General features: G+C 39.1%; 1 protein-coding gene across 3 annotated transcripts in view; it reads left to right on the forward strand.

Moving 5' to 3' along the window:
* LOC124385583 (inactive rhomboid protein 2-like) overlaps positions 1 to 13,099 on the forward strand; it is a 32,482-nt gene that overhangs the window by 16,676 nt on the left and 2,707 nt on the right. For all 3 annotated transcript variants that reach the window (XM_046848745.1, XM_046848737.1, XM_046848753.1), the window contains 15 exons: positions 640 to 767; positions 1,541 to 1,724; positions 1,820 to 2,035; positions 2,257 to 2,385; positions 2,588 to 2,703; positions 2,984 to 3,190; positions 4,263 to 4,374; positions 4,733 to 4,807; positions 5,579 to 5,740; positions 7,518 to 7,603; positions 8,111 to 8,174; positions 9,285 to 9,379; positions 9,545 to 9,620; positions 10,486 to 10,586; positions 10,970 to 11,123. In XM_046848745.1, the coding sequence (XP_046704701.1) occupies positions 640 to 767; positions 1,541 to 1,724; positions 1,820 to 2,035; positions 2,257 to 2,385; positions 2,588 to 2,703; positions 2,984 to 3,190; positions 4,263 to 4,374; positions 4,733 to 4,807; positions 5,579 to 5,740; positions 7,518 to 7,603; positions 8,111 to 8,174; positions 9,285 to 9,379; positions 9,545 to 9,620; positions 10,486 to 10,586; positions 10,970 to 11,123 (1,905 nt within the window). The remainder of the gene's footprint in view (positions 1 to 639; positions 768 to 1,540; positions 1,725 to 1,819; positions 2,036 to 2,256; positions 2,386 to 2,587; positions 2,704 to 2,983; positions 3,191 to 4,262; positions 4,375 to 4,732; positions 4,808 to 5,578; positions 5,741 to 7,517; positions 7,604 to 8,110; positions 8,175 to 9,284; positions 9,380 to 9,544; positions 9,621 to 10,485; positions 10,587 to 10,969; positions 11,124 to 13,099) is intronic.

Below are 13,099 nucleotides of genomic sequence, written 5' to 3' on the forward strand. Positions count from 1 at the left end.
ATTCAGCACCGTGAAATTCCTTCTCTGCATAACCCAGCGATGTTAGAAAGTCACGGTCAGAGCGCAGTGTCCACCATGATACATGCACTCCTGGAACACAGAGGGTTAAGAGCTTTGCTCATGGTCCCAAAAGTGACAGCTTGGCAGTGCAGGGGCTTAAACACCTGCGCTTTCAACCAGTAACCCAGAGCCCTAACCACTGAGCTACCACTTCCTCTCCTATGCTATTCTGTAATATAGGTGTTGCTTGTCAGGGTTTTTTTTTTTTTTGTGGTTTCCCCCAGATATACCCACTGTCTTTGAAGCTAAAAGCGAACGTTATTCAAGAATGACTCGTTCCAATGAAGTCAATGGTGTTACTTAAAGGAGCAGCGTGTCATTTTAGATCCTCTTAGAGATGCCACACTAATTCTCACAAACTGGAGGCCATTAAACCCTGGTATTGATTGCAATTTTCTGGAAAAAACACTTGTTTTTTATTATTATTATTATTTTTTTTTTATCAATCTTCAGATTATTGTGTTTTGCAACAATTGGGACATTCCAGTTATATAATATATATTATATAATAACTTTGTCGGTGTGTGTGTGTGTGTGTGTGTGTGTGTGTGTGTGTGTGTGTGTGTATATGCTCGCCAGCGCCTAAGGCAGTCGGCAAAGAAAAGCGTGAGCATGCAGCAGTCGACTGAGGCGTTGTCGGAAAGCGGGACGAACGAGAGGAGAGCGGCGTTCCGCAGACAGACTTCTCTGTCTCAGAGCATTCGCAAGTAATCCCCCCTCCCACACACACACACACACAATCATCTACATATTTCAAGTCATTTTTACATCTGTGCACTATTGAGGATTTCATGCTACCTGTTACGCTTTATTTGTGAGTTTTGGAGCGTAAGACATCGCAAATGTGAATTCAAATGAGAGCATGTAATAAGGAAGTTGCTAAAAATGTAGCTTATAAAAGAACCCTTTACTCATCAGACCTTCATAGAAACATGTAATCATATGAGTGCTGTATAACGCTATTCCAGGTCTAAAAACTGTTTAAATATTGCCAACTGAAACTATATGGAGGCATGTTTGAGGACCACCTGACCTTTAAGATTCGAAAGTGCTTTATGAACATCTCATTCCACATTTAGTCCCCGTTTGCTGTTATAATAAACTCTAATCTTCTACTCTGCTGGAAAGATGTTCCCTAGGAGTGTGGTTGTGGAGATTTGTGCTCATCTAGCCACAAGGGTCTTAGAAAAATCAGGTAGTGATGTCCAATTACTCCCAAAGGTGTTTAATAGGGATGAGGTCAGACAGGTCAACTCACTTTGTGCACAGGTGAACAGGTCTAGGTCAAATTGTACATCCTGTACGGGTCTCCAAATGTGTGGTAATTGTTTGGAGAAGAACCACACATGGCTGGTAAAGTCAGTCGTCCCGAAACTTTTGTCCATTTCATCTATCTGGATGCAAATATTCACACTTTTCTGACCACCACTCTTGCGTGTGTCCATCTTTGCACTCTCTCATTTGTTTGTGTACCCTACAGAAGTACAGCGCAGTGGTTCGGAGTCGGGACGGACTGCGAGAGTCAGCAGCAGGCGTGGCAGAGGAAAAGTCTGCGCCACTGTAGCCTGCGTTATGGCCGCCTCAAACCTCAGTACCGAGACCAACAGGAGGCAGCAAGCATCGACCACAGCCTGGACTCGCCTGCCACTCACAAGATGCCAAAGGTACTAAAGAGTCATGCTGAAAATACCTACTGCAGAGTGTTTATGCAGGAAAGTAACTTTTTTTTTAAATAGTACATTTTTTTGTTTTGTTTTAGATTGTCGACCCTCTGGCTCGCGGCCGTCCATTCCGTTATGACGAGGTGGATCGGCCGAGGACGCCACACTTTGCTCACGCTCCTCCTCCTCAGACCCCAGGCGTCTCCTCCTTGTGCTCCTTCACCAGCCAGCGCTCTATGCACTCTCGGGTCCTGCGTAGGAAGAGGGAGTCTGTGGCCCGCATGAGCATCCGCGCAGCCTCCAACCTACTCAGGGTGTGTGTGTGTGCGTGCACCTTCATTTATGGATATGTTAATGCAATATTGATTCTGGAAAGTTCCACTTGCACATGAGATCAGCTTTACAAATGTTCTAAACAATTTTCTATGCTTTTATGTGTGTTTTCCTACTACATTCTACTCTTTTGTTAGGTGTATTTATAGGTGAGATTTGTGTGTGTGTGTGTGTGTGTGTGTGTGTGTGTGTGTGTGTACAGGGTCGGCCCGGCCTGCACGGCACTCCGGTACCTCGAAGTTTCCCACGGAGGAGTTTTGTTCGGCCCAGCTGGATGGAGGAGGACACAGTGGACACAGCAGACACCTCTGACTGTGTCTTCTTTAGCAGGGTTAGGGTCTGCTGTCTTTGTACTTCTGGCATATTCACTCTGTCTATAGTTGTGTTTTCATGAAATATAAGAATAATTAAACAAGAGCAACACACTGTTAGCATACAGGTTAGAAACAACTGGTTTTCATTGAGCTGTTTGAATGTGTGGGAGACATGCTGGAAAGAGTTTTTGAAATATTGTTTGTGTGTGTGTATGGCAGATGGATGCACATGAGGACTTTTACTCTATGGCAGATGATGTGTTCGAGTCCCCGCCCCTCTCCGCTTCATTGGCTGTGGATAATTTAGTAGACGAAGCAGGACGAATCCCCAGCTTGTGAGTTTCACAAAACATGGAGTTTAAACACAATACAGAGCTAAATGTTTAACTCTCTCACCTTTAGTGTGTGTGTGTGTGTGTGTATGTGTGTGTGTGTGTGTGTGTGTGTGTGTATATATATATATAATGTGTGTGTGTGTGTGTGTGTGTATATGTATATATGTATATATATATATATATATATATATATATATATATATATATATATATATATATATATATATATATATATATATATTTCAACATTTCTTTATTTCCCTGCCATCTGTGCGTTCAGTAAGGATATCAGCCGAACTCCGGCTGCAGTGGTAAGCCCCGCCCTCCACCGCGGAGGCCGCATCGCTTCCCGGGTGAAACACTTTGCCTTTGATAAGCACAAGCGTCAGTACGGGTTGGGCGTGGTGGGGAAGTGGCTGGACCGTCAATACCGGCGCAGCCTGAGCAGCCAAGTGCAAAAACAGCTGGATGACTTTCACAGTCACAGGTGATCGCACACGCACTACACAAAACACCAAATGCAGCGTATTGCCAAATTGATTGTATTATCAGTTTTGGAAAAGGATCTGATGTTAATCAGAATGAACATAATTATTATTTTTAATATATATTATGGTGGTCACCCAGAACTCATAGGGGTTACGTTCTAAGACTCCATGAATTTCAGACGCACCCCCGCAACCCTTATGGTAGCTTAGTAAATTCATCTAGACATTATGTCACTCTATAAACGTTATAGTCTACAGTATTTGACCAAATACAATTGAAAATATGATTTCTAACGTTCCTGAGCAGTCCTGCTGCAGATTCCCGCAAATGTTAAGATAATCCGCAACTTGCTGTTAGATTACATTGAGAACCAACTAATTTTCCGAGCCGTGAGTTACGAACCGCGAATTATCGGAGGTTAGCTGTGTATAAAATATATATTGTAGCTCTATAATAGGAACTCTGGCAGTAGTGTACAGTAAATAAAATGTACACTCTGTAAACAAAAGTTAGCAGACACCTGGACATAAGATTCATATGTCCTTTTTTTTAACATCCCTATCACATTTAACCTCTAATTTGCTGTTATAATAACCTACAGTCATCTGGAAAGACTTTCCACTAGATTTCACTAGATAGGAGTGTGGTTGTGAACATTTGTGCTCTTTCAGCAACGAGGGCCAGGTACTGATGTAAAGTGAGGAGACCTGTGGGGCAGCCGGTGTTCTAATTCATCCCAAAAAGTATTTGTCAGTTGAAGTTAGAGCTCTAGAGCAGGTTACTTAAGATCTTTCACTCCAACCCATGTAATCCTTATCTCCATGGAGCTGGCTTTGCACACATCGGAATTGCTATGCTGCAACAACGAGTCTCCTAGTTCATGTGAAAATGTAATGATATCACATACAAAGACAAAGACATACATAGCATTTCAGAAACCATGTTTGGTAGAAACCATGTTTTGTTCTTTACTTAATGACATGGTTTAGGTACAGTTACAGATTCAACAGTGTCCTAATTTAAAATACGTTATACATATGATCATATCTCTTTATGCACTTTTATTTCAGACCGTATTTTACCTACTGGATCACTTTCGTGCACATCGTCATCACTTTGCTGGCCTGCTGTACATACGGTTTCGCTCCGGTCGGCTTCGCCCAGCACTCCATCACTCAACTAGTAAGATGCACTTACATTTGGCATTTAAAACACATCCGTATTAACCCATATTATAGATTTTGAATGAGTCAGAGTCACTTTATATCTCATCAAAACCTTTTTGAGTTAAATCTCTTGTTTGTTTCGTTAATTTCTTTGTATAATTTTTTCCGTCATTGGATAATTTTTAATCAGACGACATCATTTGCTGTGTAACTAAATTCATGTATCCGTGAGATATGCGAAAGGAAATGTACAAACCAGTAGTCTGTATCGATGTAATATTTTGCTTGCTGTTCCTATCATCTTCCTTCCCTCTATTGAGTCACTGCTTTTTGTGTGTGTGTGTGTGTGTGTATGTGTGTGTATGTGTTTTTAGGTGCTGAGGAATAAAGGGGTGTATGAGAGTGTGAAGTATGTTCAGCAGCAGAATTTCTGGATCGGCCCAGGATCCGTGAGTGCTTCCATGTTTTTTTTTGTTTTGATTTCAAACCCTTCCTTACTCTTTCATCACATGATGCAAACAGCAATCTTTGCTATTATTAAGCCACATTATAAGTAGTATCGTATAAAAAGCTTCCAGCAGCTTCCAGTTATTGGAATGGTGTTTTAATGACTTAAAGAGAATGTGATATTTGAAAGAAAATAAAATGTTGCTTCCTCAGCATGGTCTTAATGATCTGCTTTTACTAATAGCTGTATTTTTTTGTTTGTTTGTTTGTTTTTTCCCCCCCCACTGTCTGGGCCAAATAACCCTAAAATCACCCCCTAGCCATGTATTTGTCTTATTGCAAAATGAAAACCAACATAAGTCTAATTTCATGGATGATTCTTCCAAAAATGGGCAAAAAAGTAATTTGTTAATTTGTAGTAAAGCAACCAGTTATATTCCTGCTGTATAAACATGGATTTTTATTCTACTTGCCTCGAAGGAGCTTTTCAGGTAGGGTTGTATTAATCTCCACACACTGTAATACTGTATTTATTATTATTATTATTATTTATTTTTACTTTAAAAAGATCAGCATTGTCCATTTTGTTTTTGGCTTGACTTGAGAGATAAAGCCTTAAACAAGTATAATATTAAATAATGTGTTTATTTAAGTCATAACACACCTCAAGGCACAGTAAGTAAACAAAGTAGAAGAATAGAGCATATGCTGTCAGTGTTCTAATGAAAATAACTGTTTACACAATTGCTGAAATAAATACACATGTTTTGCAGGTAGACCTGATCCACTTGGGAGCGAAGTTTTCCCCCTGTATTAGACAAGACCTAAAGATAGTCGAGCGTATGCAACGGGACAGAAACGAGGAAAAAGAATCTGGCTGCTGCGTGCAAAACGATAAGTCAGGATGCGTGCAGACGCTACGGAACGACTGCTCGGTACACATGCATTTAAATTCTATCATTACATATGTAAAAGCTTGACGTGGCATTTTTAGGTGATTATCATTTGATATCAGTCACATTGTTGGTATCCAGAGGTTTTGGTGTAGTTTGTGGCCTGTATTTTATAATACATGAGGCTGTTGCAGACACTGATCTTAAAATCCTTAGTTTGAACATTTCCTGAGCTTCCAATGGCCATTTGGATATTTGCTGCCACCGTGAGGATTTATTAAAAACATCAGTGTTGATACATCAGGGTATATAAAATCTCAAATTTGTAATGTTACAACCTTATTCCCTAATAAATTTAATTCATGATTTCCGTCAAAATTCTGCAAACAATGCCCCATAATGACAACATGAAAGATCATTTGAAAATAATAAATCACTTGTACATAAGTATAGTATTCACAGCCTTTGCCATGACACTGAAAATTGAGCTCAGGTGCATCCTGTTTCCACTGACCATATTTGAGATGTTTTTACAACTTGGAGTGGGATTGGAGTCCACCTGTGGTAAATTCAGTTAATTGGAGATGATTTGGAAAGACGTACACCTGTCTATATGAGGTCCTACAGTTAACAGTGCATGTCAGCGCACAAACCAAGCCACAAAGTCCAAGGAATTGACTGTAGACCGCCGAGACAGGATTGTATCGAGGCACAGATCTGGGGGAAAGGTACAGCAACATTTCTGCAGCATTGAAGGTGCAAATGAGCACAGTGGCCTCAATCATCTGTAAATGCAAGAATTTTGGACCCACCAGGAATCTTCCTAGAGCAGGCCGCTCTAGGAAGATTATAGGAAGAATTTAATTCATTTTTGAATAAGGCTGTAACATAACAAAATTGGCAAAAGTGAAGCGCTGTGAATACTTTTATGATGCACTGTATATACCATGAAACAGACAATAAATAATACAGTTTCATATCTGAAGACATTTTCTCTAGAATGTTCTTGCAAACCCAGTTCTTTTCCACAGCCTGGTACTGGCTATAAGTTATCATAACACAGTTTTGCTACAATCTTATGAATAACTGATGATCTATCAGTATAAAATAAGCCTATTTGTACTGTGTAAAACATTTTTTATATCTTGACTAACAGAGTACAACAATGAATTGTTCTTAATGTACAAATCAATCTTCGTCCATTTCAACGTACACTGTAACAACTGCTTGGAGAACTACAAATGAATGAGTTTATTTGTACTTAATCAGGGACAATGCACAGAGAACATTAGTCTAGGAAAGAAGAGATGTCATGTGCCAGGTTATAGCAAAACAATGCTAATTTCCACCTGCAGTCCCTAGACAGATGTTACATTTGCAAAAGGTCAAGAAATACATACAGTATCATACATGGAAACATTATTTCACTCACATCAATAAAATCACTAAAAACACAAGTGAACAAAGGAGTGGCTATAGGACAACTCTGTGAATGTCTTTGAGTGGCCCAGAGTTTAAAATTTTATATCTCATCACTACGCTTTGAGCAAAATTATTCCATTTATTTTTGCAAAATTAGGACACTCGGCATATTGAGGCTGACGAATAGCTTTTCAGTTATGCGGAGGGTCGTGTGTAATACATTTAATTCTCTTTTCTTTTTCAAAAGACTGTGTGTAAAAACAAAACTCTTCTTAGGACAATGACACCTTCAGCAGTGAATATTCCCACATTCATTGTATACAAAAAACTCTCATACCTTCTATTATTGAATAATCAGTAATGAAATTAACCTATTTTGTAATTTTGTTTATTGCAGGAGACACTGGCCACGTTTATTAAATGGGGCAAAGTGAACATAGATATTGTTCGTTCCTCAGGGGCGGTGTGCCATCAGGACCCCAGGTAGTGTGTGCCTTCTGCAAAAACAACCATTGCTTAATTTCATGGGTAGGATTCATATGTAGTTCTTACTAAAAATTCATCCGTGGGGAAAAAAAAAGACATCACTAAAAGACAATCAGCAAGATTTTGAGGTAGTAAAACTTCTAGATAGTAGGTTTTTTTTGGATATTTCTACATCTGTTTAATCTGTGCATTCCAATGCCAAATTTAGTCTTTTATGTAGTAAAATTATATGAATAAATTATTTTCTGGCAAGTCTTAACACTAAATTTTTGGGATTTTACTATTTAGCACCAAAAGCATTAGTGAGCTGTTGGACAAGAAGGCCTGGAATGTATTCAGCATTCCAGTGCATCCAACATAAAGGTGTTCATTGGGGTTGAAGTCAGGACTCTTTGCTGGCCACTCCACTTCTTCCACTCAGTTAACTGTAAGAATTTACTACTTGTTTTTTTTTTTGTTTGTTCTGTTCCCCTGTCTGGTATGTTAAATGCTTTCTGGGATTAGGATGTGTCAGGAGCCTGCTTCAGCGGAGCCACATGTTTGGCCTGATGACATCACGCAGTGGCCGGTTAGTCATCTTAACTATTTCTTCCAAACTGTACATTTTATCCTGGTTAAAACAAGACTCATAAAAAGGTATTGTTTTAATGGTGACTCAGGAGTTGCTGCTTTGTGCTCGGCCAAGGATGGGCAACTTTTATTGTGATGAGGGACAACATTTTTTTTTTCTCCCTCATACCAGGGGGACCGATAATTAATTATTAATCCAGATTTACACATTTGACATTATTTCTCAATTTACTCTTTAATGAGTGAACATGATGTACAAATGACACAACGAGCTCATTAACTATATAACGTGCATTTATGCTCATTCAAATGGCCAACTTCGTTAGATGACAAGCAAATGTATACAGCTCAGCAAATTTACTACCTATGTGACCCTATTTTTGATTAGCGGGCAAGAGAGATTTCTCAAACTACCATCAGAGAACAGCTAAAAGTGCTATATAAAACAGTTATTAAAGGGAAGGCCCCACCACACACCCCACCCCCCAACAAAAGAAAAAGAAAATTTTCATCATTTACTAAGATTTTCTTTGTAACAATATATAGGTAAGCAAATGAAAACAGATTTTAAATTTTAGGTGAACTATCCCTTTCAAAAAGAAATGTACCCAAATGCATTAATTTATAGATAATTTCAGACAACATTCCTACTGCTAAATAGTCTTTATGAGAAAACTGTGGCTTCTCCTGCTGGTGTGTCTTTTAATCAATGTCCAGTGCCATTTTAAACTCATTAAAAATGTACTCTGTTTCCCATCTTGCCTGAAAAAAAAGAAAAAAATAAGTTTTCACGATTTTTCTTTTCTTTTTACTCATTTTGGTGAACTTTCTCAATACCAAACAAGTTCTATATACAAAAGGTGACCAAAAAACCCCATATCAGTATGTCGACTTTGAGTAGTTAGCTGTTTAATAATGAAATGCATTATCACATTATTGAGTTTTACTATGTCTATGAAAAGCAAACCTTTTGGTACTTTAGCAGATTAGCAGTGATCTCAGAGAAGCACTTGCTCATCAAACTGTGAAGGCCATCTCCAAATAATCTGAAATTCACCATTTTACAATGTGAAGAAATGTGAAGAACTGCTGAATATCTGTTTCTCAGATCTGTACAGACAGAGGCACATGGAACCACACTGGTTACCTGCATATGGACTGCACCATCAGGGGTCGTCCATGTTGCATCGGGACCCAAGGAAGGTAATGTATTCGGGTGTTGCGTTATATTTTTTGTATTATTTGGTTTTCTCATGTAAACCTTTTTTTTAAATTTATTTTTAAATTTTTTTATTACATTTATCTCAAAAGCAATTGTGAGTGACGGGTGATGGTTTGGGCGATGACTCTTGCTGGTTGTGTGTGCAGGTGTGAGATCGCCACGCGAGAGTACTGTGATTTCATGCACGGATACTTCCATGAAGAGGCCACACTCTGCTCTCAGGTAACACCCACTGGCTTTAATACTATTGATGGTAAATGTGATGCTCATGACTGTGTTGATGTTTATTAGCAGTGATCATCACTTTCAGCAGAAATCAATAATAAATATCACATTGGCTTAATATTCAATGAAAAAAAAATTAACCCTTTGTTTACTCATTGGCCTAAAGTGTGGTAGGCCATGCTGTTCTTACTGCTTTAACTGTAAACCCAGATGGCCATGAGGATACAGTGATTGCAGGATAAAATATCCTTTGATTAATGGTTGGAAGGTTGAATGTATAGGTGGCTTTTCAAACGGATGCACGAAAGGAAAGATGCTTGGGTGAATGCGTATTTGTTCAGATGGATTCTTGGGTGGACACTTTGCCAGAGGAATGGATGCTTGGAAAAAATTATGGATGTTCTTGTGGGTGGGTGCTTGAATGGACACTTGGGTTCTATAATGCACACTTTTAAGGATGGATGCTTGGATATGCACTTAGAAATATGGATAGACGGATGCTCAAATGTATACGAATGATGGGTGCTGGGATGGATAGATTCATGGATGGGTGGATGGATGTGGGAAAAAAAAGAGAAGCACTTAAGTGAGAGGACATGAATGTGCGTACGTATAAATCATGTATAAGCATGTTTGACAGAAGTAACAATATAGGTGAATATTTTTTTGTTTCCAGGTTGATCCCATGCAATATATTCTCGCTGTTCACTTTATTAGGAACACCTGTACACCTCATGTATGTAGTTCAGCTGATCGTGTAGTGGCAGTACAGTGCAGATCATGCAGATAAAGATCGAGCGCTCAATCAAACATTCGAATCAGGAAATGATGTGGACTTTAACCCTTGCATGGTTCATTGCAGGTTCATTGTCTGGATGAAGTCTGTGGCTTGCTGCCGTTTTTGAACCCGGACGTTCCGGACCAGTTCTATCGGCTCTGGCTCTCTCTGTTCCTCCATGCAGGGTATGAGTATCACCAAACTACAAAAAAGAGAAATTACCTTCATGAGTGAATGTAGTAAAAGATCACATATTTAAGTTTGTCACCTGATTAATTCACTATTTGTTCAATATACATTGGAGGGGTGTAAGGGTACGCAAAATTCTTCTGCTTGCCAATCATATTCAACAGTCCTCTCAAGACTTACAGCTTGAATAGCAGATGTGCACCATAGGAACAAATGGAGTCATCTGAAGACAGTCAACCCAAAACTATTTGTCAGAATATTACTGAAATATTTGGCCCTGCAATAACAGGGCATATCCATGTAAATAATTAGTCTTTCAGACTGTGGTACTGACCGGATCATGTGATCACACTAAAACATGGTATTTTATACGTGCCAGCCTCCTGCACTGCCTGGTGTCCGTAGTCTTCCAGATGACGATACTAAGGGACCTGGAGAAACTCGCCGGCTGGGTGCGCATCTCAATCATCTACATCTTCAGCGGGATCACAGGAAACCTCGCCAGCGCTCTGTTCCTGCCGTACAAAGCAGAGGTGATGACCTCATTCTTACATTTTGAACCGTTCGTGTTGCTGTAATCATTATTGAAGAACAGCGTGTAAATGCAATATATCAAGCGCAATTTGGCATTCGGTGCATAGAAAACGAGAATCTAAAGCCTTCAGTTTCTTTCATTAACATCGTCCTCTATGTTTAATTTATTCCTTACATTTGATGTTCAGATTTCTTCGTTATTTTTAGACTAGTGCAAGAATGTGGCCAGTGATAGCAAATGTGGGACTGTATGTGTGGTAGGTTTCCTTAGAGGACTGTAATAAGATATTCTTTGTGCCTTTTGTGCATTAGGTACAGTGTGTACAACTATGCTGGGTTTTTCTTTTTATAGAATTATTTAGTGTTCACATTATTTAGTCCTCACAAGTGTGCACCTTGTGCTTGTTCACCCCTTGGTAATCCTGTTAATCTGTTAACCATCATGCTGATGGAAAGAAGCGTGGATTAGTAGCGTCCAGATGATTGGTGTTGAAAAGGTGTAATGCTGAGTATGCGAAGGCTAAAATAAGCTAAAGCCGGAAATGAGGTCATTACACCATTCTACATCCATTATGCATCTCTGTAGTAGAAATGGCCTTAATTTCAGTCAACAGATTTAAGATCGCAAGTGTAGTTTATCAAGCATATTTAACGTCTGCATATTCTTTGATCCAGAACATGAGATGCACAACATCGCTGTATCGTTTCTCGACATCCGAGTGCTCACGTGAGGTTGCCATTGAGTCGGATTACGCAGTTAGCACGGGCCGGCTTAGCCTGGATGCACCCACTGAGATCCTCTTACTCTTGTATCTCAAGCTTTCCTTCGCAATTATGTGGTCATTAAAATGGAACCTGGATGTACAGTATTCGTGGAACTGCTTGTGTTCTATTCCTTATGCCTGCAAAACTCTATTAAAGTGTAAAGATGGACTTGTAGGGAAAATAAATCTGGACGATAGAATAGTTTTGCTTAAGCTTTATATGAAACTACATAATATTCTCTAAATAAAGTTAGCTATTTTCTATAATCGTAAAATGTACAATTTGAGATTGAGTAGATAACCTCTGAAGCAAATATATAAAAAAAAAACATGAAGCCTGAAATCTGTCCCTGAAATGAGTATTTTGCACTTTATATCACAATAGCTGCTCACAGTATTTTGATTTTGTATTCATCTTATGATCATTTATTTTGCCCCTGTTTATTTACTGGACAATAGGATGTGTTTCTTGAGTCATGTTTCAAAAAAGAGAGATGAACATTCTTACTTCAGGCTCTATTCTTCTTGTGTTCATGTTCATGTGGTTTTATGTCTCTTCAGGCTTTAGCCATTTATCAAAGCATTGATGGTGTGAAGTGAATGGAAGTGCCCAAGCACACATTTCCAGTGTCTTCACCTCGCTTGCCCTTGTAGGAGGTGTCTAAAATTAACCGTCTGTCCAGCCATGATGCCAGACTAATCTGGTCAAAGTGAAGAGATGCGGTCTGTCCTATTGAGTCAACAGCTTCCCACAATCTTAAGGCACTTCCAGGAACCGTCGCACGTTTTCCAAAGTTCCGATGCGTCATGGAAATCCACCTTTTAAAATGAAATTGTGCCAGACCTGGTGAAAATTGAACCAGAAATTCCAGCACCAAGGACTTTATTAGACATAATAATGCATATTTATGTTTCATTGAACAGAAGAAAGGAAAGTTGATTGGATAGACAAAAATATATGAAAGATAACGAATCATCCCACATTCTTCAACCACATACGTATCTTTTCCTTTCCATCTTCATCCATCTGAGTCTTCCTCACAGTTTTAAGTGTCTGCCAGCTGTTCTTCTTCTGGTATTTGCAGGTCAAAAGATAACAGGAGAAGCTACAATAAAAATGACAGCTAAAGTGACCTATAATTGCTGTATATGCTTTCTCCATAGGTCTAGGAAGAGAATTTCCTGATAAGTAAATATGAACCTAAAATTGC

The sequence above is a fragment of the Silurus meridionalis genome, chromosome 1 (genome assembly GCF_014805685.1).
Source record: "Silurus meridionalis isolate SWU-2019-XX chromosome 1, ASM1480568v1, whole genome shotgun sequence".
Classification (NCBI taxonomy): Eukaryota; Metazoa; Chordata; class Actinopteri; order Siluriformes; family Siluridae; genus Silurus; species Silurus meridionalis.